This window comes from Furipterus horrens, unplaced genomic scaffold, assembly GCF_987537825.1.
Source record: "Furipterus horrens unplaced genomic scaffold, mFurHor1.1.pri manual_scaffold_4, whole genome shotgun sequence".
Classification (NCBI taxonomy): Eukaryota; Metazoa; Chordata; class Mammalia; order Chiroptera; family Furipteridae; genus Furipterus; species Furipterus horrens.
In genome coordinates this window covers 102681375-102708823 of record NW_028327174.1, presented here as the reverse complement: position 1 = coordinate 102708823, position 27449 = coordinate 102681375, and the positions used below count along the sequence as shown (strand labels likewise).

General features: G+C 42.5%; 1 protein-coding gene across 1 annotated transcript in view; it reads right to left on the bottom strand.

The window, feature by feature from the left end:
* Nucleotides 1-1015: 1015 nt before the first annotated feature.
* Nucleotides 1016-27449, bottom strand: part of TMCC3 (transmembrane and coiled-coil domain family 3) — a 63054-nt gene continuing 36620 nt past the window's right edge. Inside the window, exons 2-4 of the mRNA XM_090273871.1 lie at nt 8936-9852; nt 6731-6866; nt 1016-3056 (exon numbers count right to left, since the gene is read on the bottom strand). Coding sequence (XP_090129997.1) covers nt 2754-3056; nt 6731-6866; nt 8936-9852 — 1356 coding nt within the window. The 3' untranslated portion in view covers nt 1016-2753. The remainder of the gene's footprint in view (nt 3057-6730; nt 6867-8935; nt 9853-27449) is intronic.

Here is a 27449-nt window from a genome sequence, read left to right as displayed (position 1 = left end):
TCCAATGCAAGTGGGGGAAGGGATTAGTTGACCTACAGGTAAATTAAATACCTAATTCCAGGATATGTCATAGCTTGACCATTATCTTAACTGTATAACATTGTATTAAATTTCCTTATGCAGTGCTGAAAATAAGCAGTGGGAGGGTTTATTCCTTAGGAAGAGAGTAATAAACTAGAGAGAGTAGAAGCCCCTTTGGGGTATATCATCTATTATAAAACTTCATGAACTTTCAACAAAAGTCTAAAATAAATAGGCTATTTAGGTTGAGTATGTCCAAGTGAAAACAAACTTATCAAGCTTACCCAATGTCTAATGAGAATCACAGAAAACAGGAATTCTGTAAAAAGGATTCACAATGAGGTGCAATGATTTAGACGGTACACTATTTCAGAACAGCCGGTTTCCTGCAGCTTGTTCACTGCTCGGGACAGGAGCGGGAGGAGTGTGCTGCCTCCCATTTCCTTCACTCCTCTCACTGGGGAGCACACACTGCAGACTGGGAAGTGTCACAGCAAACCTGCTGCGCTGAGCCATGGAGTTGCACGTGGTGGCAGGAGGAGGCCCGAGTCTTCCTAGCCCCTCCCAGAGCCCTTACCTCAGGGCTGATGCTCTCACCTATTCTTGCTAAAGGACCAGCAGCACCTACACTCACCCCAGACCCTGGCACATCCACACTGCCGCAGAAGGTTCACAGACATCTAGAGGAGCCCACGCAGGACCCAGCTTGATGTAAGCGTGTAAGTTACACCCAGCCCTCAGCCCCCATGGAGGCTGGTGCCACACGTAAAGGGGAATGCTGGCCACTGAAATACAGATGCAAGGAAGCACATCATTCTCTCCCTTCCCTCCCTGGATTTGGAACCCGTCTCTGTCCCCTGGATCTGATGGATCACAGTGTATTTATAGTGAACTTGGGAGACCCAGGGAGTCTGAGAGTGAAAGGAGACAGACATGAGATGTGGGTGGGACTAGTAACTCCTTCCCTGAATCCAAAATACTTTACAGCCAACGATTTCATGAAATTGTTTACTGTTTTAAAAAGCTTGCGTCTGGAATTAGGTAATGGGGATACCTGTGTTTGTCAACTGATTAAAATCACTGACTTGTAAAACTAAAAACAAAAACAAAAAAACCCCTTGCATTGTGAGTCTCATACACATTGGACTTGTACCAAATGCTCGACTATTCATTCCATTTGCTCAAACCCATGGCACAGTCACTATTTTTTTTTTTCTCCAGGAGAGTTCCCTAAAAGCAGCTGTTTGCAAAATATTGCACTTAGATTTAAGTCCAGGTAATTTGTTATTTTCTGGAAGAAAATGTGCACTGACATGCATCTTTACGACTTCAGATAACAGCGTGGGTGATGGGGGCCAGGCCTAGACAGGAGTTTCCTTTTAGGTAGAGGAACAGATTTAGAGGAAAGCATCACCTTGGCTAAAGACAGTGAATGGCATCCCCCAAATAGGCCAAAGATGCTACCTTTGTGGGAACATGGGAAATGTGGCCACTCTTATCCTAGGACTTATTTTCACTGAGATCCTAGAAGACAGATGGCAACCTTGGCTCAGACACTGCATCTCATTTATCTTATTTCTGCTGGTCTCTCTGGGTCCTAAGAGGACTCTCTCAATCTTCATCCAGGTGAATTGCTCCCACCGATCTAGCTGCCATCCAATTAGACACACGTCATATTTTCCTCCTGCTTCCAGTGATCCTACCTTAGTGTACTTTAGCTTTATAAACTATGATTCGGTTTTCCTTCTTAAAGGAAAAAAAACCCTGTAACACAAGCATCCTGTGTTTTCATTTACTGAGTGAGCTTCGCCACTGCTCACAGACTCGTACACAAAGTGAATCACATCCTCACGGGGGTTATCACAATTAAGGTTTGTCGAATCACAGGCCTCCGGAGTAGAGTGCTCACGGATCCCGAATTAATGTTAAAGCCACAGTCTGACGAGGGATTTGGAAGCATTTCTACATGCTGTGGAGGCTAGGCATTCGACAGCTGGTTCAGATGAAATCAGGTGTATTGCTCCGAGGGCATGAGAAGGCAGGAGCCCCATTCACACATCCTCGGATCTTACCATTTAAAGTGCAACAGAGCAACTAAGTTAGACTTTGGGTGAATAAATGGGTGCAAAAGAAAGTTTCCATGTTACAGAGAGTCACACATAAATGACCACTGAGGCACTGGGCACATATGGTACCTACAGCCAACAGTGGGCCATCGGGATGCATTACATGGGATGTAATGTAATGTCACTTCCATTGGCTGTGAGTGTTCAACACGGTCAATGCCTGGGCTTCTTCCCTTCCCTGATTTGTGCCACACCCTTGCTGCTTATGGGACTCAGGGAAAACGTGAGCACTAACAGTGGGGAGCTCAATTTTGATAGACTTGAGACAGAGAGAGACCGACATTCCCTTTTCTTCTGAGCCGCTAATTAGGCCAAGTGCTCCGTAACCAGAAGTCTACCACGCTGGGCAAGCCAGGCGGCAGGAAACCCGGTCTGATTAAGGCAGTGAGTAACACGGGGAGAGCTCCTGGAACAGATTCACGTTAACCAGGCACGGGGACTGAGCTGGTGACCGCTACCAAGTTAAGAGAATTGTAGTTATTTACAACACACAGTCCCAGTTCTATCTTCAGTTGGCACAACTGTTCATTTTTAAATTTGGTAGTATGCACAGAGTTCTCTTTAAAATAAAAACTTGAAGAAACCTGAAGACGGGAACCAGCAGCTTCATCTGGGTATTATTATCCTTTCTATGGCACACAGAATATGATCCCAATTTTTACAAAATATTGCAAGAAGAGTCACAGCAAAGAAGGTGCCAAGAATGTGGAAGCGGCTCTTCATCATGGGCGAGACAAACTTCGCGATGGTGGACACACACACCAAGATAACAGTCATGAAGGCCAGGACCACGTTGATGCACTTCCCCAGGAGAACTTTGGCATTCACTGTGTCTGTCTGCAGAGCTTGCTGCTCCTGCTGGTGGAGCTCCAGCTTAGAAATGCGAGTCTGGCAGGATTCCAAGGCTTCCTGTGGGAAAAAGCAAGAGCAAGGGTCAAATACTGTGAGGTCACGGGCAACATGTGAGCGCCTGGCGGGAGTGCATGAAAGCCCCCCAGCTCAGAACGCTTGACGCCGAGGCAGCTTCACATCGCCAGACTGACAACGATAATGACAATGATGACAGCAAAGAAATAAAAACAAGACTCCCAAGACTCATTTTATCCTTTTATGGGTAGAATGAGCACTTGCACACAACCATAAACAATCATACATGAGAAATTATGGTTAAGTAATATATACGAAATGAGGTGCCTAAAATATGGGCATCTATTTGTATCACGAGGGACAAGCCAGAGGAGGGGTGGGGTTTCATTTTGGGACAGTTGTCTACCTCCAGCCACAGAGTAGGTGGTATCTCCAATGGCTCATCCTTATTTCACTGCTCAGAGTCTGTGTGCATCCACTACAGACTGGCAGAGGATGGAGGGAGCAGAGTGGAGACAAGACGGACTGTGGACAGCTCCGCTTTCGCCTGCTCTTGGAATGCTGCGTTACTTGAGACACCATCTGAGGCTATGCATTCTCGACAGATCTTGATCTTTCCAAGAATTCAATGACTAAGACACAGAAGACTCCAAGTATACCTCTAGCCCCGTTGTCTCTTCTGAGATTGAATCATATATCAACATGCCTCCTTGACATCTTCATTTGAGCTTCTTAAAAGCACTTCAAATGCAACATGTCCAAATGTGGATTCATGTATTGCACCTTTTCCTGCACCTGCCATCAACCCTGTTTCCCTTCCGGGGTTCCTTTTCTCAAAAACCAGCACCTGGTCTGCCCCGTTCCTCATACCAGAAGCCCGAGAGGCATTCACCCACACTATCACCCAACATCCGATGTCTGTTTCAACTGGTTCATTTCTTTCCCCTCCATGAGTCACCACCCCAGTCAAAGCCAGCAGGATCTCCTGCTTGCAACCTACACCGATTTTTCAGTGTAACAGAACAAGACAAGAACCTCTTGGTTCACAACCCCATGAATCCACTTCCCACAAGCAGCCCAAAAAATCTTTGAAAGATGTATATATGATGCCATTTATTTTTTGACAACCTTTCAAATCTTTAACATGACTCAGGCCCAGCCACTCTCTCCTGCCTCACCTAATGCCAGCCCCTGCCCCCCTGACTGTGTTCTGGCCACATTGGCTTTTTCAAGTTCTGAAAAGGAACATGCTCAGGGCCTTTGCACATGCAGTGTACTGTGTCTGAAACGTTTGCCTCCCCACTCCCTCCCCTCTTCACCTGTGGATCTCCCATTCATCTTTCAGGTCTCATGTCAACTGTCACATCCTGAGGGAAGCCTTCCTGACCCATCTGACTACGCCAAGCCCCCCTTTAGCCCTCCTCCCAGCCAAGAGGCCGCAGCTGCATGAGGATGAGGACAGGCCCATGCGCTGTGCAGGGACGCAGTGAGGAACCTGCAGCAGGTGCTTTGTACCGGCTCGGCATGCAGGAGATGAGGTTATGGGATATGAGGCTTGAAGGAGAAAAAACCTTCAGTCTCTTGAGATGAAGGGACCTAAGCAGAGGTGGCCGACTGAGCCCCTTGCAGTTCACTAGCCTGCTATCTAACTCACTCACCAAAATGTATTTGCTCAACTAAAGTACAGTCATCTTTTTATGTTTGAAACAGCATAACAGCTCTAACATGATGTGCTTGTCCTCTGCTGAATACACTCTATGGGCCAAAGAACGGGGTTTGCTGTCACTATATAACTTTCGTTACATAGGCTACCAACAAAAAAGGTAAAACTTCTTTAGATCTTCACATTCTAAAAAGTGCTGGTTCTCTAAAACAACAGGCAAGTGCCCTGGAAATCATGTATTTGTTTCAAACACTTGGGACCAAAGTGTCCATCATTTTGGACATGGCATGGAAAAGCTAATAGAACAAGTCAAAAGATCAACATTTTAGGCAAATTCATTCATCTTCAACTGGCTAGATGAATTACATAGATAAACAGACTGAGCCTAGAATTGCCTTAGATCTCCTATCCAATTTTTGTTACCAAAAGAAAAAAAAAAAAAATTAAGCAATGTGTTTTAAGGAACTTTAGTTACAGCCCCCACTGGAAGCTACTCAGCCCCATGACCTTTAGTACTTCCTCAGGTCCAGTATTTAACTGGGGATAAAGACAAAGGACAGGATTATCTTTTAAACTCTTTTAACTAGAAATTCAGGGTTAAAAAAAAAAGTCCAATACTCATTTCAGTCCAGCCCCTCATATCGCCCTGCCTCCCAGAACAAAAGAAACCACGAAAAAGGACAAAGTTGAGGTGAAAGCCCTGGGAAATATGTACTCACCAACATAATAAAAAGAATGGTCAGCATTTATTTTTTGACTGCTTATATGTCAGGCAAAGAGTTAAGTACTTTAAGTTATTATTCCATTTATGCTCTTGATAACCTTAGGAGATAGAGCTCATTATTATTTCCATTTAGCCGTGGTTGGTGTGGCTCAGCGAATTGAGTGTCGGCCTGTGAACAAAAGGCTTGCCAGTTCGATTCCCAGTCAGGGCACAGGCCTGGATTGCAGGCCAGGTCCCCATTTGGGGGTGTGTGAGAGGAAACCACACATTCATGTTTCTCTGCCTCTCTTTCTCCCTCCCTTCCCCTCTCTCTAAAAGTAAATAAAATATTTTAAAACATTTTTTTTCATTTTATAGATGGGGAAACTGAGGCACAGAGAGCTGACTTGTCCCTTGTCCTGGGTCACACAGAAGGTAGTAGTAGAGCCAGAATTCTCTCTATCATAACAAGAAAGACCCTCCATTCACTCAGAGATGTCCTTTTTGCACTTCTAAACTGGAGATGAAACCAAAAAATGTTAAAATGACTTCTGAAGTCCCTCCCTTTATCTTACTTTATCTTACCCATTCATCCCTAAAGTATGTTTCTTTAGAGAAAGGAGAACAGTATTAACCCAAACTAGCCTCTAAGTAAGAACAGTACTATATACCCAAAGGAAATAAAATCAGTATCTAGAAGAGATATCTGCACCCCCATGTTCACTGCAGCATTATTTACAATATCCAAGACTTGGAAACAAACCAAGTGCCTATTGATTAACGAATAAATAAAGAAAATGTGGTATTCTATCTATAGTGGAATACTATGCAGCCACAAGAAAGGAAATACTGTCATTCGCAACAACATGCATTGATCTAGAAGATATTATGCTAAGTGAAACTAGAGAAAGATAAATACTGTATGATCTTACTTACATGTTGAATCTAAAAAAACGGAACTCACAGAAACAGGACAGATTGGTAGTTGCCAGAGGGGGTTGGGGAGAGCAAAATGGGTGAAGATGGTCAAAAGATATAAACTTAAAAAGTTATAAAAGCAAATTTGTTTCACCTATTTAATTAAAAAAAATTTTGGTTGTGTGAAGAGAGTAGAGTATATGTGACAGGCTTGGGGGGAGTTAATCTAATTTAGGCAGAAACTAAACAGAATATAGCTTCATTACTCAGTAATGTCTGTAGCATGAGCAAATGGGGTAAATAAGATAGAGAAGAAATGTTTGCTCCATGAGCCAGAAATCCTCTAGGGCTCAGGGGAAATGCATTTAGTCTGTTAAGTGAATTAGCGGCTGGGAAGTGCCTGTGGAGCGCCTAATGACAGAGGACAGGCACCTGGATGTCCCGTGAGCGCTCGTAGGCCTGGTAGGCCACCTTCTCCTCGATGCTGGCCAGCTCCTGCTTCAGGTCGGCCATCTCGTGCTGATGCAGGTCCGTCAGGTCGTGGAGCTGGTCTTCCAGTCGCTCATACCTTTGTAAAGAGAGGAACAATTCTGAGCATGACATTTCAAAGGTATTCCAACGGCACATGCCAGAATGACGTCCCTCATTTCTCACTGCCGTCAGTGCCCCTTGGCTTGTTTCCAAAAGAAACGTCTAGATGTGGGAAACACTGGCTTCCAGATCCAGATAAGACTGGTCTCTGCAGTCCTGACTCTGTCCTCTCCGTTGAGGTTTCGTGCAAAGCAAACCTGGCTTTTCCAGCCAGGTCAGACCAGCACCTTGGCCGGCAGCGATGATGACGGCACAGACCTCAGCAATGACACACGCACCAGAGCTGGTCAGGGAGCAGGGCTGTCTGGGCTCCTGCTCAGAGCAAGGACCCGCCGGCATCCCAGTGCCTCTCCCTCCTCCGCCCTACGGTGCTAGCGGTTCACAGGCATGGCTCCCAGGCACCAGGGTGCCTATACAGAAAGAACGAATCACTACACTGGGGCCAATTCCACTATTTCCCAGTGTACACATTGATTCTGAATACACATCTCAGCTCCTGGAACTTAAGTACCAATAACAAGTTAGGCCCATTATAAATTACAGATGGCTTATCAGGTGACATTTCCAAAAGTCCAAATCTAAGGTAACAAAGCCACAAAGATTTCCATTCTCAGGCCTTATCCCCCACAGAGAAGAGGAATTTGTCATATTTACATAACTTATTTATTTTGAAACAGGAAGCACTATTTGGGGAAGATGTATTGGCTTGAAATGACTCTGACCAATGCCAGTTTTAAGATGCTTATACAGATCTGATAGAACAATTTTTTAAAAATGAGACAAAAATTACATATTTAAGTTTATTCTCAGGTATGACTTCTTGTTGGTGTTATAAACAAATCTTTTACAGACCCCTTGAAGTAAGCAATTATAGTCAGTGGCTAAATCATGGGGATTGCAAATATAACTATATAACAAATGAGAACAAACACGTTCCCAAATTTATGTAAGTGGGTATTTGTGACTTGGGATAAAATTTGGATCCAAAGAATGCTATATCCCAAACTAGTCTAATAGAATTAAGGCTAATATTCTCTGGAAAATTTGTGATTCAAAAATAGCTCTTGTCTGACAAAAAAACCAAAGTTAAAGATTATGAGGGAGGTTTAAAAAATTGTTTAATAAAATCTAAGCTGTAAAAAGCCACTTTCCTAAGTTAATAAATATATAAAACCATGTATCAGATATAAAACATGTAAGCTGCACTTAAAATTAAAATCTTATGTAATATTCACTTTCTTATCTACAGTTTTATAAGTTAACATATTTAGTTTGACCAAAAAACCCTTGGAGAATTTTTTTAAAGTAGGAAAATGGTGGAAAATCATCTCATATTTGGGCATATACACTTTTATTAACACATAAAAGCCAGCCTAGAAAACGCTTGATTTTTAAAATTAACTAATACAGGGTGGGGTAAAAGTAGGTTTAGAGTTGGTTGTATGGAAAATAATACAATAATTAATAAATAAAACTGTAAGAATAAACAGTGTTTTGTGTATTCACAAATGTAAATGTATTTTTTCCCTACCATGTATAATCCACAGGTTTTAAATTTATACTTTAATCTTAAAATTTCTTTTGAACACTCTTTATTTAGGGCAAAAAGTTTAATGAGCAAAATACAGTATTTAAAAGAAAAAAAAATAAAGCTATATAAAGACTTTAAAATCAATGCACCAAATAAAATCTACCTTGTTGGACAATGATTTAATTTTTCACTTGATAGCTATTGTGGAGGAAAATCAAACACAGACCTATGAACTAGTATAATAAAACTTCGCAGCAGAAGTCCCTGAATCAGGAGCTTAATATGCACATGAGTCACAGACTAACACAGTAATATTTTATTAGACCCACACATATAATGTCTTTCTCTAAACTGTCAAGTATGAGGTATGGAAAGAACTACTGATCCCAAAATGCCTTTTGACCCATATTCCTTTATATGAAAAACACAATCATTAGCATATCACTGTCAAGCAATCTCTCTGCAGTTAGTAACTCATGCTTCCAAATACATTCTAAAAGAACCATCTGAAATACCTGTATCTCTCCTCTTGCAGGGTCTGAGAGATAAAACCGTATTCTCTTTTAAACTGCACCTTCAGCGCCTCGATGTCCTCGGCCAGCTGTGTCTGGGTATCCTTGATCTCCCTCAGCTGTTCCAGGATCACGGCGAGCTTCCCCTGGCTGTCCAGCGTGCCAGCGCCACTAGCCCCGAACGACTGGTTCCCGTTACTGTCAGCGGAGCCCGACGTGCCGCTGGAACAGTCGTCGTCGCTGCCATACTTGGGTTTGTCCACGATGGTTGCGCTGCCCCCGTAGCCCCTGGCACTCGCCTCGGGCCTAAACTCCTCTAAGGAATTTTTTAGGTGAGCAATATTGTCTGCGCTGCCAAACTTATTCCGGATCAAATTGGCAAACTCTCTGGACTTACTGAAGACAAACACAGGAGGAGTGAGGGAGACCCCCGGCATGCCCGATTTACTGCTCTCCAAGCTGTGCGGCGCAGTTCGAGACTTGGCGTGGGCATCCTTCAGAGAGTGCTGGATGTCCTTCAGGTTGTCCTTGGAAATGTCCTTTGCACTTCTGGAGGTTCCGTTCTGTTCGATCTCCCTGAGCTTTCTGTGATACTGTTCTAGCTTCTTCTGCAGCTGGGCAATGGAGTGAGCTGATTTCTGATTCTTCTTCTCAAAGACTTGTTTGATACGGCCAGCCTGCTGTTTGTCGGCGCTGTTGACTAGTTTCAGGTACTCGGCAACGTTCCCATCACGTGACGTCTGCTCGATTTTGATCTGCTCTGTTACCTTTAGAATTTTTTGTTTCAGGCTGTCCGCACTGGGTTTGACTTTGTGGAAGTCCAGGATGCCATCTGGCACATCAAAGTTGAGGTTGGTGTCTGACCCGCCTCTTCGTATGTTCAGGGGCAGGCTTAGGGTATTCATGTCATGTCGTCCTACCTGAAAAAGAAGGCAGAAGAAGCACTTTAAGGTTTGCAGTCTAAGATAGCTACTGTGATAAAATCTGTGCACACACACAACAGACATATGTTAAGTCCCAGATTTTTAAAAAACTCCCTACTATCCTCTCAGGTTGAATATAGGACAGTCCAACTCCTTCCTGTGTCCATGGACACTGTGAGGTTCAGATCTCCCAGGGTATCCAATTTTCTGTCTGAGAAGAAGGTAACTTTTAGTTGCCAGAGTAGACATGCATAATGGAATGAGGTTCCCAGTCAGTCCTGGTTTCCCAAAGTGCCCAGGCAACTGGGATGCCTGCTATATGCCATTCGCAGTGAACTTCATTGTGGGAAGGGCATCCAATTCAGAACTCAATCATTTAATAGAAGGAGAATGAAAAAATAAAGGAAGGAAGAAGGATAAAAGTAAAGTTCTAGCAGGCACATTCATCTATGTAAGAAATTCTTTAAAAAAAAAAAATTTTATTTAGACATTTTTAGAGAAGGGGGAAGGGAGGGAGAAAGAAAGGGGTTGCCTCTTGAGTGCCCCCAACTGGGGACCTGGTCAGCAACCCAGGCACGTGCCCTGACTGGGAATCGAACTGGCAACCTTCTGGTTCTCAGACCAGCGCTCAATCCACTGAACCCACCAGCCAGGAAGAAATTATTTTCTTAATGAAGTCACTAAACAGATGGCATGAAATAATATGGTACAAGATTAATTTTAATAACTGATTAATACGGCAGTAGTACTGAGATGCGGGAACAACTGCAAAGCACAACCAAAGTGATTAAAAAAGAAACAATACTAAGACGATATGAAAGCGTTTTCTCATTCAAGGGCCACCTGGGGAAAAGAACTGCAAAGCTGAGCATCTTAGCAAGGGGTGGTGGGAAGTGGTTGGGGCAGACTGGGGTGCCACTCTGTGCTCTGAAAGGCAAGGCAAATGCAGTCTGTGTGCTGGGCACTGTGGATGTTCACAGGATTGTCTTGTTTGATCTTCACTACCAAGCCAGGCAAAGAATGTGTTAAAGCCATATAATGAGTAGAACCTGAGACTTAAAGGAGTGAGGATTTGAATCAAATCACCCTAACTCAGGTCCTCTTTGCATGTCAGGACACTACCACCAGTGTCCCCAGAGGGCACTAGTCTTTGTAGCTCCTGAATACATTCTCTAAACAAAGATTTGTAAGATCTAGACTGAAGGATCTTATTTGTCAAGTTAACAACCTTTTGATTAGAATAATGCCTTAATATAGAGCCTCAAGTGGAAGAAAAAACAATATTCAGGCCAAGTTACCTTTTTTTAGGAGGACAGTATGCTGACATAGTAAAAAATTAATAAGGTAATAACTTAACAGACCTCACATTGTCTGAGTGGCCCAGACTCGAATGTGGACTGTGGCCAACAGCAAACATTAACAACTTGCCACATGAAAAATCCCACCCAGTGCTTTGCCCCGGAGAAGGGAGCCCAACAGCACAGTGGGACACAAACCCAGGCTGGTGGTCAGGCCTCCTTTACAACTTGCAATAGTTTGTTAACACTATTTCTAGGCCTCTCTCTTCCCACACACGATTTTGCCACGCACAGGTGACACTGGTGGTTTTATCTGGCACAAGAGCATCAGGCTGGAAGGAACTAGATGCCAAATCCCTCTCAGACTAGCAAAGAGAACGTCTGAAAAAACGACAAAGGAACAGTGACTTCACCTGGTCAAGAGGGAAGGATGGGTGTAGAGACTAAAGAAGATATATAATCATAATCAAGTCCCAGAGAGATAAGCACAGGAAACTCAGGGAAGCTCTGTGTGTATGGCTCACTGGCGGACCCAAAAAGAAATAGGCTTAAATTACAGTAATAAAGAATGCACTAAACCTAGCAAATGTTTATTTTGGGCAGACAGGCTACCTGTACAACCACGAGGCTGGGAAGTTGAAGTCATTAAAGATATCTCATCTAATCATGCTCCTCTACTTCTCAGAAATGTTCTTTGGCTCCCTAATGTCTCTCTATTAAATAATACGACCTGGCCACTGTAAGGCCACAACGTACCTTTCAGGCTTCACCTTGTACCTGATGGATGCTGGTCAACTTGAGTGAACCATGCAACCCACAGTTTCCAGAATATATATGAATCTTCTATGGATTTCCTCCTGTGCCTAATATTTGCAATGCCTACCACCCATCCACCTCTGCTAATCAAAATCCTATATGTGCTGTGAGATTAATTTCAAATGCCACTTCTATGAAGTTTCTCCTTGTCCCGCTGGAAAGCTGCCTTTCCTTTCGAAGCTCCTCCGCTCCTTCGTGGTGCTTGTGTGGCACCCCGCTACTCCCCCCTTATCATCGTGCACGGCCTGAACCCCACACACTGCAGGTTCCCTCGGGGGAGAGGTGGCTCATGCCTGTGTCCAGCTTGTACTAGCACTGTCCCTTGTTCACAGGAGACTGTCAACAAATGTTTGAGAACTAAAATGACATCATTCTTCATCATTCAGGAGAGTCTACTCTGAAGTCATTTAAGATTCATTTTAATAGAATAAAAAAATGATCTTGGAAGTTCTGCCCACACTGACCTGACCATTCCAGGTAAAGATGTTTTCCTAATATCTAGGTAATAAGTTCTACATAATTTCACACTGATTTAAGTAAATGGAGACCAATGTGCAATAGACACAAACACAAATAAAGACTTTTAAGTATAATTTATACTCAGAAAAAAGAACATTTAGTATGTATAAAACTTAATGCATTCCCACAAACTGAACACATTGCCCAGTTTAAAACAAAACAAAGCAAAACAAAACCAGAACAGAAACTTCCTCATGCCCCTTCAATCACAGAACTACATCACCCTACCTCCACGGTAACCACAAGCCTGACTTTAGCGTCCTGTTCTTTTTTTCACTCTACACTGTTTGTGAGATTCCTAAGAACTTGCTCTTGCCCTCCTTGTGCGCATTAGAATAGATTTATTAAAACAAAACAAAACAAAACAAAACAAAACAACCTTCTTGGTATTTTCTCTTGAGAAGTCCACCACCACACTTGGAAGATCCAGAGGTTCTTACCGACCGCAGCAACCACATCACAGCTGGCCACCCGACACCTCCGGCATCTCAACACAATGGCCTCATTCCCTTACGGACTGCTGGGCAGGGCAGCCTCGTATACACAGGAATGTTTACGCACAGAGGGCTGGCTGACTTTTGGCTCACTTACATTTATAACAATGCTTGGCCTGTCCTCGAGAATCCAGGTCAAGGAAAGATACAGCATTTAAAGCTCAAGTCAGTCACTCTTACTGCTGGTCAGCAAATCTCAGTTAGAAATGTTTGATAAGGGTGAAAAGTTGGACCTACTGATGGGCCCCTCCTTGCAGCCTTCTAAAGCCCTGCCTCTGCAGGGTAGTTAGGAGTCCATGGACAGTAGGTGCCCACACACTCCCTGAACACAAACTGCAGTTTCATATACACGCTGGGAAGAAAGCATGTGAGTCCTCTGTCCTGCCTTTTCATCTGGACTCGGCACTGAGGGCAACAGCGAGCTGTTCCAGGGCTGGAACAGAGAGGACAGAGGTTCACGTTTCCCCGGGGCCCGCGGGCATGGGAACTGCGTGGGTCAGGAGGTGTGTTCCAGTTTTGGCACCGACATTTACCAGCTACGTTGTTCTTAGGTAAATCAAATCACATCTGTGGTGTCCGATTTTCCAATCTACGGACTAAGGAGAGAACCAGACTCCTCAGAGCTAATACCCTGCACTGCAAAATTCCACGAAAAGTAATCCCATTCCATGAAATGTGCCTTTACGGCGAGGGAGCGTCACAGAGTAGTCAAGGCCCAGGAGGCAGAGTGCTCTGGTTTCCAACTTCGCACCAGTCTTATGAGCTGTGCGGCCTTGGAGAAATGACTTAGCCTCTCTGTGCCTCAGTTTCCTCTTCTGTAAAATGGAGGTGATTCTTTGAAGGATTGTTATGAGAAAAATGAGATAATGCACGTAAAGTGCTTAAAGACTTCCTGGCACAGAGAATGGTTTCAATAATGTTTGCTATTCTTATCATTCCAATTTCATTAAAAAATGTACTTACATGTAAAAACTGAAAGGAACAATGGTTATTTTTGTACCACGAGGTTATGAAGGGTCATTGTTTTTATTATGCTTTCATTTGTTCCAATTAAAAAAAAAACAAACAACATGAACTACTGTTCTGGCAGAAAAGATGCTATTTTCTAAAATGACTGCTAGCTTCTTTCAGTTCTCAGAATTACTTGGCTATTATTACCTTACATGAAAGGCGGAACACCAGTACCCCAGTGAAAGCCATTTCTAATAATGTTTTCCTTCAGGCAGCAGAAACATTTTCACTGTCACCTTAATGTTCCAGAACAAAGGCTAAGGAAAAGATAAAGCCCAGGACAGACGTCAAAAACTGACACTGAGTCATCTCTGCAACAATCCAAGCCTCCAGCACAACGTTAGGTGAGCTCAGCTCACTCAACTCAATCATTACCAGTGCTGCTCGAACACACTGTTCAGGCGGCCAAAGAGAGCTGTCTCCTGTGACATTTCCTATTCACCCCCTAGAGCTCCAGAGGGAAATGAACACAAAGGGAAGGAGAGAGCATCCAGAGGCACACCACCCAAACTGGCAAGGCGGTGAGGGGCTCTTGTGGACTCCTAGAGGGCAGGGGCTGAGGCAAGAGTCCCGGAGGGTCAGAACGTGCAGGGGCGTAGACAGAGATTAGAATGAGCAGACAGATAACAACTGCCTGCTGAGTCCCAAGGCCAGATACAAGGAGCCTTTGCTTAAGGAAAAGCCCCTGCTTGAGCTCAGTCACAGAAGCAAAGGGTCAGGTATTTCAACTGGCTGTCATGCCCCAGGCAACAGGGACTTCAGAGCACGCCCGAGCTCCGTTTTACAGACAGGCCACACGGGGCTGTGTGCTCAGCCTTCAGTCCTTCCCAGGTCTTTGAGGCCTAGGTGCCCGAGTCAACACAGCTGACGTTCTGTACGCACTGCAGCCGAAATCTAACTTCATGTCTAGAGTTAAGGCTGTGCATGCACGTGGTGTGCCAGTCAGAATGTGCTAGGCTTTGCCGTGGTTACAAACAATGTCAAAATATCAATGGCTTAAAATAGAGGTTTATTTCTTGTTCAGGCTAACAAATCCGCTGAGTCAGCGGAGAGAGCCAGGCTGTGACAGACCCTCTGCCATTGAGAATGTTGCCAGTGGTCATGGCAGGGCAAGGAGCCTGGTGAATCGTCCACCGGCTCCTAAAGGCTTCTGCCAGAGAGACGCCTGTGACGCCTCCACGCAATGCACCGGCCCTGCCTGGCTTCAAGGGACGTACAGGACAGAGCCGCACAGCCCTACCACACGCTGGGAAGGAAGTTTCATGTTAGTGACATGCGCAGTATCTTGGTTAACTGTTAAAAACTCAGAGACAGGTTTCACTATTATTATTATTTTACAAATAAGAAAACTTGGTGCAGAGTTCAGTAAATTGCCTCGCGCACAGCTAATAAATGGCAGAGCGAGGACTGAAACCCACTCACACTGCCTCCAGAGCCTGCCTCCGTAACTTACATGACTGTGTACTTCTATTGAGTCAGCCATTGTGCTAAAGATTTTTTCATATATTCTTTACACCAATCCTATTTTATAAAAAAGGCTTGTAAAGAATATATATGTTTCTCGAGGTCCATGGGTAATAAATAGCTTAGCAGGGGCCCAACTCAGGTATATAAAATATAAAAGACTTTGAAAGATCTGTACAACTCAGCCACCGATCACGTGAGAGTCCACGCTGCAGTGTCCCTAACACAGTTATCCAGACCTGCATGGAAGCGTTGGGCTTAGTTTAGATCGCTCTACCAGAAGATTCTCCCTGAGGCTGAACTTGAAATCATAATCCATGTAACTTCCTGCCCATGGCCCTGGTGTTGGTGCCCGGGGCCACACAATCTCAGGTTTGATACACCTATAAAATCAATTTTTCTTCTCCCATGCTCCAAAATGGAAACAGTGACTTTGGCTAAATAATTTTATGAGGATAAAAAAAGCTCATTGTTTTTATCAAAATCATGGCCAGGCATTTACAATCACTAAGAGAAGAAAGAAAATAAGAGAAACCGAAGGTCAGAATCAGAAATATAAGATCAGGGACCTACAGAGAAGAAGTAAAGGTCTAACAGGTGAGGGGTTGATATCTGGACTCGTGGGAAAAGGCACGCTGCAGAGAAGGGAAGGCACCCTTTCCTGTGCTAGGTGACGCCGCTGAGAGAAGGAAGGGCCCTCAAGGGGTACTTTGTATCCTCTCTCAGAAGAACTTGAGCTTTATCACTTTCCCACTTATACCATTAAGCCCCCTTCCCTCTTGGCTTATTGAGGTCACTTGATACACCTTCAGAAAATGTCTCACCAGTCAGCAAACATGGAACCCAGGGAAGCTAACCAATCATACCTATACAGAATATTCAATACCTGTATTTTAGAAGAAAGGCACTTCCCCCACTACATGCTAGAAATGAAAAAATTATAATGATCTTCTCATAGTATCCAAAAGGACATTAGCAAAGTGTCTTAGTGACATGTTTGTTCAAATTTGTTTACACAAAGAACATTTCCTCTTACAGTTCAAGTCTGACAATAGTACACTCTAAACTTGAAATAAGTTCACAGAGTACAGAACGGGACTAGAGTCACTGGTTTTGCCATAAAGGGTTTATTTCCCCGCTCCTCTTCCTCCCCTTACATCACCGACAAAAGGAATCTGTAGTGTCAAAAGTTCTATTTCTTGACTGCAGGTGAAGTAAAGCTCATTACTCCGGAAGGGAGGCTGAAACACAGTACCTGTGATACCAATCCTTTATCACTGACACTGCTACTGAACAGTGTCAAGTGTTCGAGGCTCTCAAAAACAAGTTCTTCAAACATCTTCAAGAGCTTACAAACACTTGATACTGTAATTAAAATTAATTATGTTCTCATTAAGCCTCTACCAGGCAACAGTGATAACCTACTTTAGTTACATGCACTAGAAAATACATATTTCTTCAAAATAACTCATAACTCACACTTTCCATTAATACAAACTAATCCCTTACAAAATTAAGTCTGACCTGGTAAAGATTTACTGTATACTGTGTAATTTACATAAAACTTAAAGTAAAGGAGAAAAAGGGCCAGATTTTAAGACCATGCCTTGAAGGGTGGAAGAGGAAGGCTATGGTGATGAAAATCAAGTAACTTATAATGGGTAGCAATCACAGGTAAAGAACAGCCAAGGGTCCCCTGGAGAGGAACCTGTAGCAGGTTCAAGGCAACTCCCAAAGAGGGCATTCCTTTCTTTTTTTAATCCTCACTGAGGATATGATCATTGTTTACTGATATTAGAGAGAGAGGAAGGGAAGGAGGGGGGAGGGAGAGAGAGAGAGATTGATTTGTTGCCTCCCATATGTACCCTGACCTGGGAAAAAACCCGCAATCTTTTGGTGTATGAAACAATGTTCCACCTAACTGAGTCACCCAGCCAGAGCACCAAAAGGGCTATTTCGAAGGACAGGAAGAAGTCTCTGGGGACCCTATGTACCTCGAATATAGGCAAGTTTGGGAAAGGGAAGTGAGTGCCTATCACCTGACCCTCACTGAAGAACTCAGTCGTCTGGAAGGAAGGGCTTATGTTCCTTCCTGTGGGGAGATGGTGAGTTCTCACGAAGGAGAAGCAGGAAGCCCCAGTTTTAGAACAAATGCAGAATAAACGTCATTGAGGGTTTTAGTTCCTACATTCAGAAGAAGCTAGGGAAGGGGTAAGTGGGAACCCCTGGGACACTGAACTTCTGGGGAGTTTTGTACTCTTTCCTACCCATGCTTATTACTCCCCCACTGGTGCCTGGCAGTGTCTGTCAGCAAAACCTTCCCAGGAAAAGGACAGAGCACTTGGCTGGAGGGCTAAGGGAGAAGCGGGCATACCACGTCCACTCCAAGAGAACCACCCCCAGGCACTGGAGATTTAGCGGCAGCTCTAAAGAAGGAAGAAAAATGAGTCTCCAAGGCCCTGGGCCAGGGAGCAGAGAATGCCAGTCCTGGCTGGCTGGGTGTGAGAGGCAGCCTGGGGGCAGAAGGTCTGCCTCTGTCCAGGATGGGACCCCAGCCTTCTCCCACCGCATTTATTCACTGCCTCCCTTACCCCCAAAGCTGGGACAGTGAGCGTTCTTGGGAGGGACATGTGCTTAACTAAGCTTCCGAATGACAGCTACGAGTCCAGCACTGTCCTACCCAGTCCTTCAGTACCTCCCATCTGAAGGTCTCTGAGGCGTTATGAGGGCTCTTTTAGGTACACAGAACGACCAACTTCCTGTGAGGGGCACTGACCACAACACGTTAGACTTTCAGAGCTGGAGGAATCCTTAGAGGTCTCACTAGGCCTGCTGCCTATTTTTAAGAGCAGTAGCTTGAATATGAACCCAAGTAACTTTTTACTTTGATCCATGCTCTGTACATTATAGGTGGCCTGCACAAAAGGGAAAGTAACTTGCCTACTAAAGTACAGCTTCTTGGATAAATACATAAAGTGAATACAGTAGTGAATATGATAGGTGCACCGACCAGATAACAATTACGTTTCCCTCTTTGCCTTGGATGCTAGAAAGTTCAGAACCAAATGAAGAGTAACTGTTAGACCTGGTGATTAGTCCTTTTGCTTTCCCCTCCTTCCTTCTCTTCTGTGATTTCTGGATATTATTGCTACTCTATTTGCCATGTGTCCTACCATAAGCTGACCCCCAGTGGAAAGAGGTGGGTGAGCTTTATAGACGCTAAGTATGTCACGCTACCTGGAGATGAACACTACAGTCGCTTCCCAAAGTAACAGGGGTAACGTGGTCAAACATGCCCAACTCATGGCATAGCCACTTCTATCCCCCACTCCTAGGCACCCACAGAAAGCCGCACTAAAGGTCACAACTGGGCTTCTGTTCTTTGAAAAGTTGCTATGGAAGACTGAGCCAGAAAATAGGATTTGGTACTCGGGGTCCAAAGCACATTTCCAAGGAAAACCTAAGTCTCAAAATCAAGTTGGCTGCTCTCCGCAGGTAAGAGTTTAGTTTATTTCTGGTGCCATGACAAATACTGGGGTTGGGGTGAGGGAAATACATGTACCAGATGATCTGTAGCATAGAATTCTGTTGTAAATGTATTGGAATACTACTAGCCATCAGACAGGGCTTAAAAAATCACAGTTTTGAGGGAGTAGAAGGAAACTATGTATATTACTTTCTTTTCCTTTTACAATAATAAAGTTATTTGCTTTTAGAAATCTTATTTTTTTTCTAATATAAGCCAGCAGTATTATCAACAAACAGCAATTAGAAATAAAAGCTAGTTTTAGTTCTACCAAAATAATATACAGCTTTACATAAAGAAAAAATATTAATGTCCATGAAAAGTGCATTCAATCAACACTCTAGTAGTTATTTCTAGTAAGGAAAAACAACCTTACTTTGAAGTTGTGGAGGACCTTCAAATGAGGACAATCAATATAAGAAACCTCCATGGGACAAATAAAATGATCTTTAAAAATAAATCAGATCACGCCCTGTTCCTTCTGAAAAACCTTTCAAGTTCCCTAGATTAAAGTGTGAACTCCTTAGCGAAGAATTAAAAACTCCTGAACAGGGTCCTAGCTTAGCTACATTCCAATGGATCCATCCACATTGACAGTCTGAGCACACCTATGCACAAGGCACTAGAGTACGGCAGGAGCTTTACATACACTCTCACCCAGCTTCATGCAACAGGTGTTATAAGCTATGGCCTATAGACTTGAAAGTGGAAAGACGTCAAATAAGTTTTGGTTATAGCTCACAGGACACAGAACCAGGATTTGCTGCAAGTTTAAAGCTTTCAACCTACACCTTATTCCATTAGTCCAATCAGCCAGCTGCCCCTGAAGGCTTCATGAGCTTTCCTATTTCAGTGTGTGTAATGCCTGCTAGTTCCTCACCCTGGTGTGGCCTCCATGCCAGTTTACCTTTCAGATACTGATTCAAACACTGTCTCTCTTCCAAGTCCCTGCACCCCGCAAGTCAGCTGGAACTGATTGCTTTCCTTGGGCTCGCTGCCAAGTCTGCCTTTACCCCTTCTACAGCGAGCATTTACCTAGCGATAGTGTTTGTGTAACATTTGTCCCCCTTCTACCTTGAAGCCTCAAGGGTCGGAATGTCTAATAAACTGCCTGTGACCTGCCCCACATTCCTTCCTCACAGGCCCTCAATACAATGACTGACAGCCAGCCAACTGGGGCAGCCAGGCGTCCCCCGTGTTTACGTTCTCGCAGCTGCCTGCACTGAGAAAGAAGAACCTGCAGCAGATGTGGTGCTGGATGGACGGCTTTCCAGACAGGCTGGGCTTTGATTGTTCCTGGCTGCTGAATCACGCCAGATCAAACATTCCGGAAACTGACGTGTCTCATGGCTCCAAGCAGAATCTAGGTGACCAGTTACCAATGGTAAATATTAAGAATATGCAGGTGGTATATTCCCTTCCTCCCTAAGTGACATTTTCCCTGGGGTTACCACTGTAACTATTACAGAGAACTCAGGAGACTGCGCTTTCTAACACATCCGTGTTTTAATTCAATGTGTTATTTGTGATGTCAAAAAAAAAAAAAATAAGTCCTATATTTCATTAAATAAAAATCTTTAAAAAATAATTTATCTAATGTACCAGCAAGATTATAAAGTATAGTTCCTCGTCCCTCAGAAAAATAACAATTTATCAGAACATGAACACAAACAAAAGAATCTTTTTATCCTTTAAAGTCTAAGAAGTCAATGACTTGTTTAAAGAAGAAAAGCAGGCCAGGCCTCAAGAAGAATGGTCTGAGAGAGGACAAGATCTTGGCACAATATTAAAAATTTATTTTAAAAAAGAAGCTACCAGTTACTAAGGACTTATTAGGCATCATGTAATTTTCTAAATGCTCATATATTTTACTTTTGCTTTCCACAATCTAAAATTAGAATAATTACTCCCATTTTATAGATGAAAAAAGTAATTACTTTGTCTAAAGTTGTAAGGCAAGCAAGTGGCAGCGCTGTGGTCCCAGCTGAGAGCCTATTGCATATAACAGACCCTTTTCTAGACATGAATACGTTTCCCATAACCCCTACGAGGTAGTTCGCTTAAATCATTATGTTACTGTTAAATATTACAAAGTGATATTTAGAACAGCAAACACTAAACAGATTTTGGACAGTTCTCGGTGCCAAAAGGCAATTACTGGAGATGTTCCCCATTTGACATAAGTAAGAGAAGAGGATAGCTTAAATCCCACGATATCTTGCATAATAAAAAATGTAGGTTGCTTCTGTTTTAACTACAAATAATGATTCTCGCCTCCAGTGAAACATGCCAGCCTGTACATAAACTCCCTCTTCTGGCTAAAGCTCTAGTAATGCTATAATCATTAGATTCTCTGCAACCAAGATGCAGGTAAGAGAAGGCTCCCCTTTCCTCCATCTCCCACAACAGTTTAAAGCACCAAAGATTTGTATTTTGAATAGAGAACAGTTCTCTAAGAATATATTGTTTTATAATCTGGGAGAAAGGATATTACAAAGAAATAAACTAAATGTGGGTTGTGACTTTTAAGATAAACATTATACCGTGACCCTTCTTAGAAACCAAGTCCATATTTGTGTTGACTACTTTCTAACAGGGGAGCTGCCTTCCAGGGCTCATTCAACACACCCGCAGCACCCAGCCAGCTCAGATCCATAAGAAAGCCCTTGATTCCAAGGCCATGTATCCTAACAGAGGCTATACACATTGATAGCATAAGTCTGTAGTTCAAAGCAGTGATTCCGAGCCACACTGCATGAGTTCAAATCCCAGCTCTGCAACGTTAATTTTAACACCTTGTGTAAGTTACTCTCTCTATGCCTCAGTTTCCTCATCTGTACAATGAGTGAGGAAAGCAGTACTGTATCTACTTTAGAGGATGATTGTGAGGATGAAACGAATTAATAACTGAAATGCTTGGAACAGCACCTCTCACAGAGTAAGTGCTTAAGTGTAGGCTACCATTTACTAAACACAGCCTGCCCCCCAATAGGGGGGAGCTTCAGAAATTCCAGAGCCAAGCACGATGATGCTACTGTTGCCCTGAGGAAGATCTCCTGGAGGAGGCTGATGACTGCCCCCTCCCCTGCCCCACTCATGGAAACTGCTGGTGTGTGCACTTGTGTCTTGCCGCAGAGAGGGAGGAGAAAAGATGGGCAGGGTCTCAAATGCATAATAACATGGGGTCCCTTAAGGATTGAGTTTCAATGTATGTGAACTGAACAGTAAGAATACGAACGGAGAATACGTAGTATTTGAGTGATTTAACCTGACTTAGAAAGGTATAGAACCTCAAATGACTAAAATTTAAAACCTCTTAATAAGTGTCATTAGTCTTCTCTGCTGCTATTTTCAGTAAAACCAGGACTCTAGTATCCTAAAGACAAATGTCTAACATTTCCCATCTTCAAGTCTTTAAGTAAAACAAGGGAAATTGCATTAGAAAAATTTATCTAATGACTATAACTTGCTACGTCCTCTAAAAAGCCCCTTAAACCAATTCTTGAGTCATATGTCATGGTAGCTTGTCTTTCTTGGTAATGTGTGGGGTATCATGGACCAGCCACAGTCAATTCCATGACCTTACCTGTCAACGGCATCATCCTCTAATTTTTACCCAGGTTCTCTCTCCTTTATCCTCACTCAAACTGTCACCAACTTTTGTTATGTCTTTGTTCAGTAATTTCTCTCTAGATCACCCTTTCCTTGGCATCCCCAGGTCTATCTACCTGAATCCACACCCTCACTTCCCATCTCATTTATACGAAGGGCAATAGTTTAATCAGATTTTCAGTGCTTTCAAGATTTTACTTCTTCAGTCCAGTCACAGGGAGTCGTTACTCTAATCTGCTAAACTTCCATCACATGACAACACTGTTCAGCATGTAATAAAGAAACTGGGTTCCTTCTCCTGCTAGGACTTAGTCCCTGCCTACTATTTCCCAGTCCGACTATCCAAATATCTTCTTCCTTCCACTATCACGAGACAGATCTTAGCACCGAAGTCCACTCAACACATTTCTGTACCTTTTTTTTTTTAAACCTCAATAGTTACATTATGCCCTTCCGGATACACCATTTCCAAGGCCTCTGTCTTACCCAAATCCTAGCATCCCACCAAGATCTCTTCCCTGCGGGCTTTCCGCAGGACTCATGCCTATGTTACCTCCTCTCCTTCCGGATCCATTTTGGCTCTTATTTATACTGTTGAGTGGGACCCTACTTGTTTTTTCTTTCTTGTTGGATTTTTGGGTTACTGAAAATGTTCACTTTTTAAGACATCATACAAAACTCAGCAGAGAACTAGCAGCATCACTGAGTAGCAAATAATTGTTTATCTAACTGACTTCTCTGTGCTATAAAGCAGTATATTATAGTAAGTACCTATTTGCCGATACATAAATATATACGTGCAATGTATACACATGTGTACATGTGTAATTGAAACATGTGTTTTATGTAATAACATTTATCTTTACTACATGCAATGCAACTGTATTTTAAAAATCACAGCCTATATTTTGGACAGCTGCATATTGGGAAACTGTAATTAATTTTGTTAGGTATATTAACTTTAGCGTGCAGAAAAAGTCCTTGTTTTTAGATACATATCAGAAACTAAGTTCCCTGATGACTGTATGCAATTCGTGTTGAAACAAATTACATACACACCCACACAAAGCAAATATAAAAAATAATAATTGCTGAATCTGGATAAGGTATTTGCTATACTCTTTCTTCTGCTTTTCCTTATAAAAATATAAAATGATAGTTATTACTCACTGAGTTTATTTCATGACCAACCAATGAACTTAAATCCTATTTGAAAAATAGTGCTTTACAAATAGGAAAAACACAAGCCACTCATTTCTATGTTTGCTAAGTACATTTAAGGAGGCACTAACATACTGAAGAATGTTATTAGATTACTTCCTGAAGAGTGGGTCAATAAAGGATTTAATTTTCCATTGCTATGAGTCCACTAATCTCTCCTTTAGTATGCTTTCTATGAAACTTTCTATGAATCATTAGTACATTAGCAGGAAAGTATAAGATTAAGGACTAGGTTTTTACCTGCAGATCACAGAATCAGAAATTACTATAAAACCTCTCATTCTAAGAATAATCTCTGTGATAAAAGGACTACATCTGAGAATGGCAAAAGTTCAAGACAATGCACTTAAATAGAAAAATGTCATAATAAACATGCATGTAAGTTCCACGAACAGAGCCTGAAGTATCTCATTGAATTGACACTAAGAGGGAAGTGTTATAAACGAGTGAAAGAAATTTCCAGAGAATTGAAATTCTTTCCAGTTAAGGGCCAACGTTTTTAAGTCTTGCTGATTATGTATTTCTAAATTTCTGAATTCCTAAGACTGTTTTCCTGATGACTAGAGTCATCCCTATGATCAAGTTTGAATTGCGACACAGCACTGTGACTGCAGAAAGAAACCTGGACGAGATCAGGGGTCGAGGGACTCTCCAGCCTTAGCCACACACTGAGCCCCTGAGCCCCTTTGAGAGAACAAGGTGGCTGGACTTTGCAGTTTCTAAGGCCTTTGCAGCTTGCGCTCAACAATTCTATTAATACTGGGTCTATAATGCTCATAACAAACCACATAACACAAATTGAATACAGGGTAGGGCAAAAGTAGGTGTATAGTTGTTTGTATGTAAAATAATATAATAACTAGTAACTAATAACACACGAATAAACTGTGTTTCACATACAACTGCACACCTGTATTTACCCTTCTTTATAATGAATTTGCCTTACCAAAATGAAAATTAAGCAACAGTAGTTAAAAACCATATACAGCAAGTGAAAGGAATGAACACAACATAGGTGAATCTCATGTATGTCACTTAATGCAAGAGACCACACACAAAGCATACTTGCTGTTTGATTCCAGGGAGACACAGGTCAGGAGGGCGGTTACCCTTGTGGGCAGGGGTAGGGAAAATGATCTGCGGGCAGGCGGCACGGAGGGGTGCTGACTACGTTGATGCAGGTGGTAGTCACACGGTGCACACCCAGACCAAAATCACCCAACTGTGCAACTGTACACGTAAGATGTATGTGCTTTACTACAAGTTATTCCTCAAACAAGTAAAACAAACAAACAAAACAAAAAGTCAAGCAATGAAAATACAGAAGCCATCAAAATTAGTACTTTATCTTTAAAGTACCTATAACATTGCAGGTACTCAATAAATGTTGATTAACATTCAGTATTGTTCGATTCCAGCAGAAAAAGATCTTTAATTTCATTAGTATGTCAATTCATACTGCATTTTGTTAGCTCTTTAACACTTTCAAAGTTTCCAAAACTTTCATGACACTACCTGATCAATCTTTTAGTACCAGAATACAAAAGATCAAATGTACAAAACACAGAAAAGGAGTAACCATCTATATGGCATACTGGTAGCAAGGCCTTAGTATTCATGGTGTAACTGAATACCTCTGTCTAGGCACAAAAAAATTTAATCTTAAATTCTGAAAAATGCAGCAAAATCCTAAATACCACGTTGATGCAGGCTGCAAATGCCCTGGTTCATTACATCATAGTTATTAAGAAAGCCAATGTTTCTCAAAGAGGCTGAATTTAACTAAAGCACACAAAGCACAATTAGGGCTTATTGAGACCAAATTGCTTTATGATCACTAATGGAATTGATTAATTTAGGTTCCAAGTCAGGGCCCCTCAAAAAACAAAATCTCCACTTCAAAAAAAATTGGGGGGCACCTTTTGTGAGTCAGGGAGTATGCTAAAAGCACTCACAGAAAGATGAGTGTGGTACTCTGTCCTCGGAGTTCCCGATGGGGGCAGGAAGACGTGCAGAACACCTGCCTTAGAACAATAAAGTACTACAAGGACCCAAAGGGGTGGAAATGAGTCATCAGAAGATCCCAGTGATACAGCTTTTAGGGTAATATCTGACTCAGACCTAGAAGAGGACGCCCAAAAATCAGCCAAGTGATCCTAAAGCAAGGAGCACAGACAAAATGTAGAATAGTTCGGAAATTAAAAGTTTCTTGGGATGTCTAGAATTTAGAAGGACTAAATGGGTCACTTTAAATCACAGTAGATTGAGATCGAGGGCTGGGGCAAAGGAGGGAGAAGGCATGAGACTCTGAAGAATGTAGACAGCCTGTGGCAGGCTCTGTAAACCAGGCGAGACTTGACCCTTCATCACGTAGGCAAGGGAAAAGCCAGGGTTTTAAAAGTAGGTGGGAATTTTTTAATCATAAAAATAAAATACTGAGAAATAGAGAAGCTGAAATATCTAAAGAGTATGAAAAAGTTCACCCATTAAACCCTCCCTCAAATACAGACACTGTTTAGATTCTTACTAATTTTTAAAAACAAGTAAGTGTGCCTCTACTGCACAACAGGGATTTCAGACTTGGTTCACATGCTGTACTCAGTCACATAAGACGGACCTGCAGGGTTCAGTCAGTGTTCGGCTGCACAGTCACACCGCATTACACATCAGCATTAAGGGGCCTCTCTCTGGAATGCAGGGATCCTATAACCAGACCGTCTTAAAAAAATACATCATTTGAAGCTAAGGACAGTTGAGTTCTCACCTAAACTGGTATCATCCATCACATGCTGGGAAATCAGACACTGTGCCTCACACATACCTGACTGGTAATTTATTCTATCTCCGCTCTTCTCTCTTCTGGGGACCTGAAATACTAAACTGACTCCAATGATCACAGCCCTGGTGCTTTTTATCAAGAGAGCTCCACAGATGAAAAAGGACAACATTTTTACCCAGGATGAAAGAAAGGGTAGGAGTTAAAGATGACATCCCTTTTGTGTTGTATTTATGATTTAAAAAGAGAAATCCTCCATTGCATGCTGCAAAGCATATTCTCCTCACTTTAAGCCATAGTTAAAGAAAATGTCCCAGATTCTTCTCACTGCACCAATGTAATCAAATTACTAATCAAATTCTATCTGGAAAAAAAAAACACTCAAGTTAGAATATAAAAGGGGAAAAAGTGTATGAAGAATAGAAAGCAATCTGGGGAAACATCAATTCCAGTAAATCTTTACTGGGAACGGCAATGAACCAAGTCATGAGTCTGTACCTGGCTTAGAGCCCTAACTTCCCAATGAGACTGCAAGAACTCCAACAGGACACCTGCTCTGAGCTTATTACAGAAAAGCCTGTGCACAGAATCACCACTGGAAAACATATATTAGTTTTATGACCAATTGGATGAATGCCTTTTGTCTTAAGAGGCTTTACTCATGCCTAGTTCCCTAAGATATATGAATGAGGGGCTTTCTTATTGTTTTTTATTGGGAAAGCTGATAAACTTAGTAAGACTCCAAGGGCTGCTAACTGTGTAATAGTATTTTAATGTAGTGTATTTTATTAATTTGACTCATTCTACCTACATTATTCAGCATTTCAAAATGTTAGAGGACCATCTGTTCAAGATTC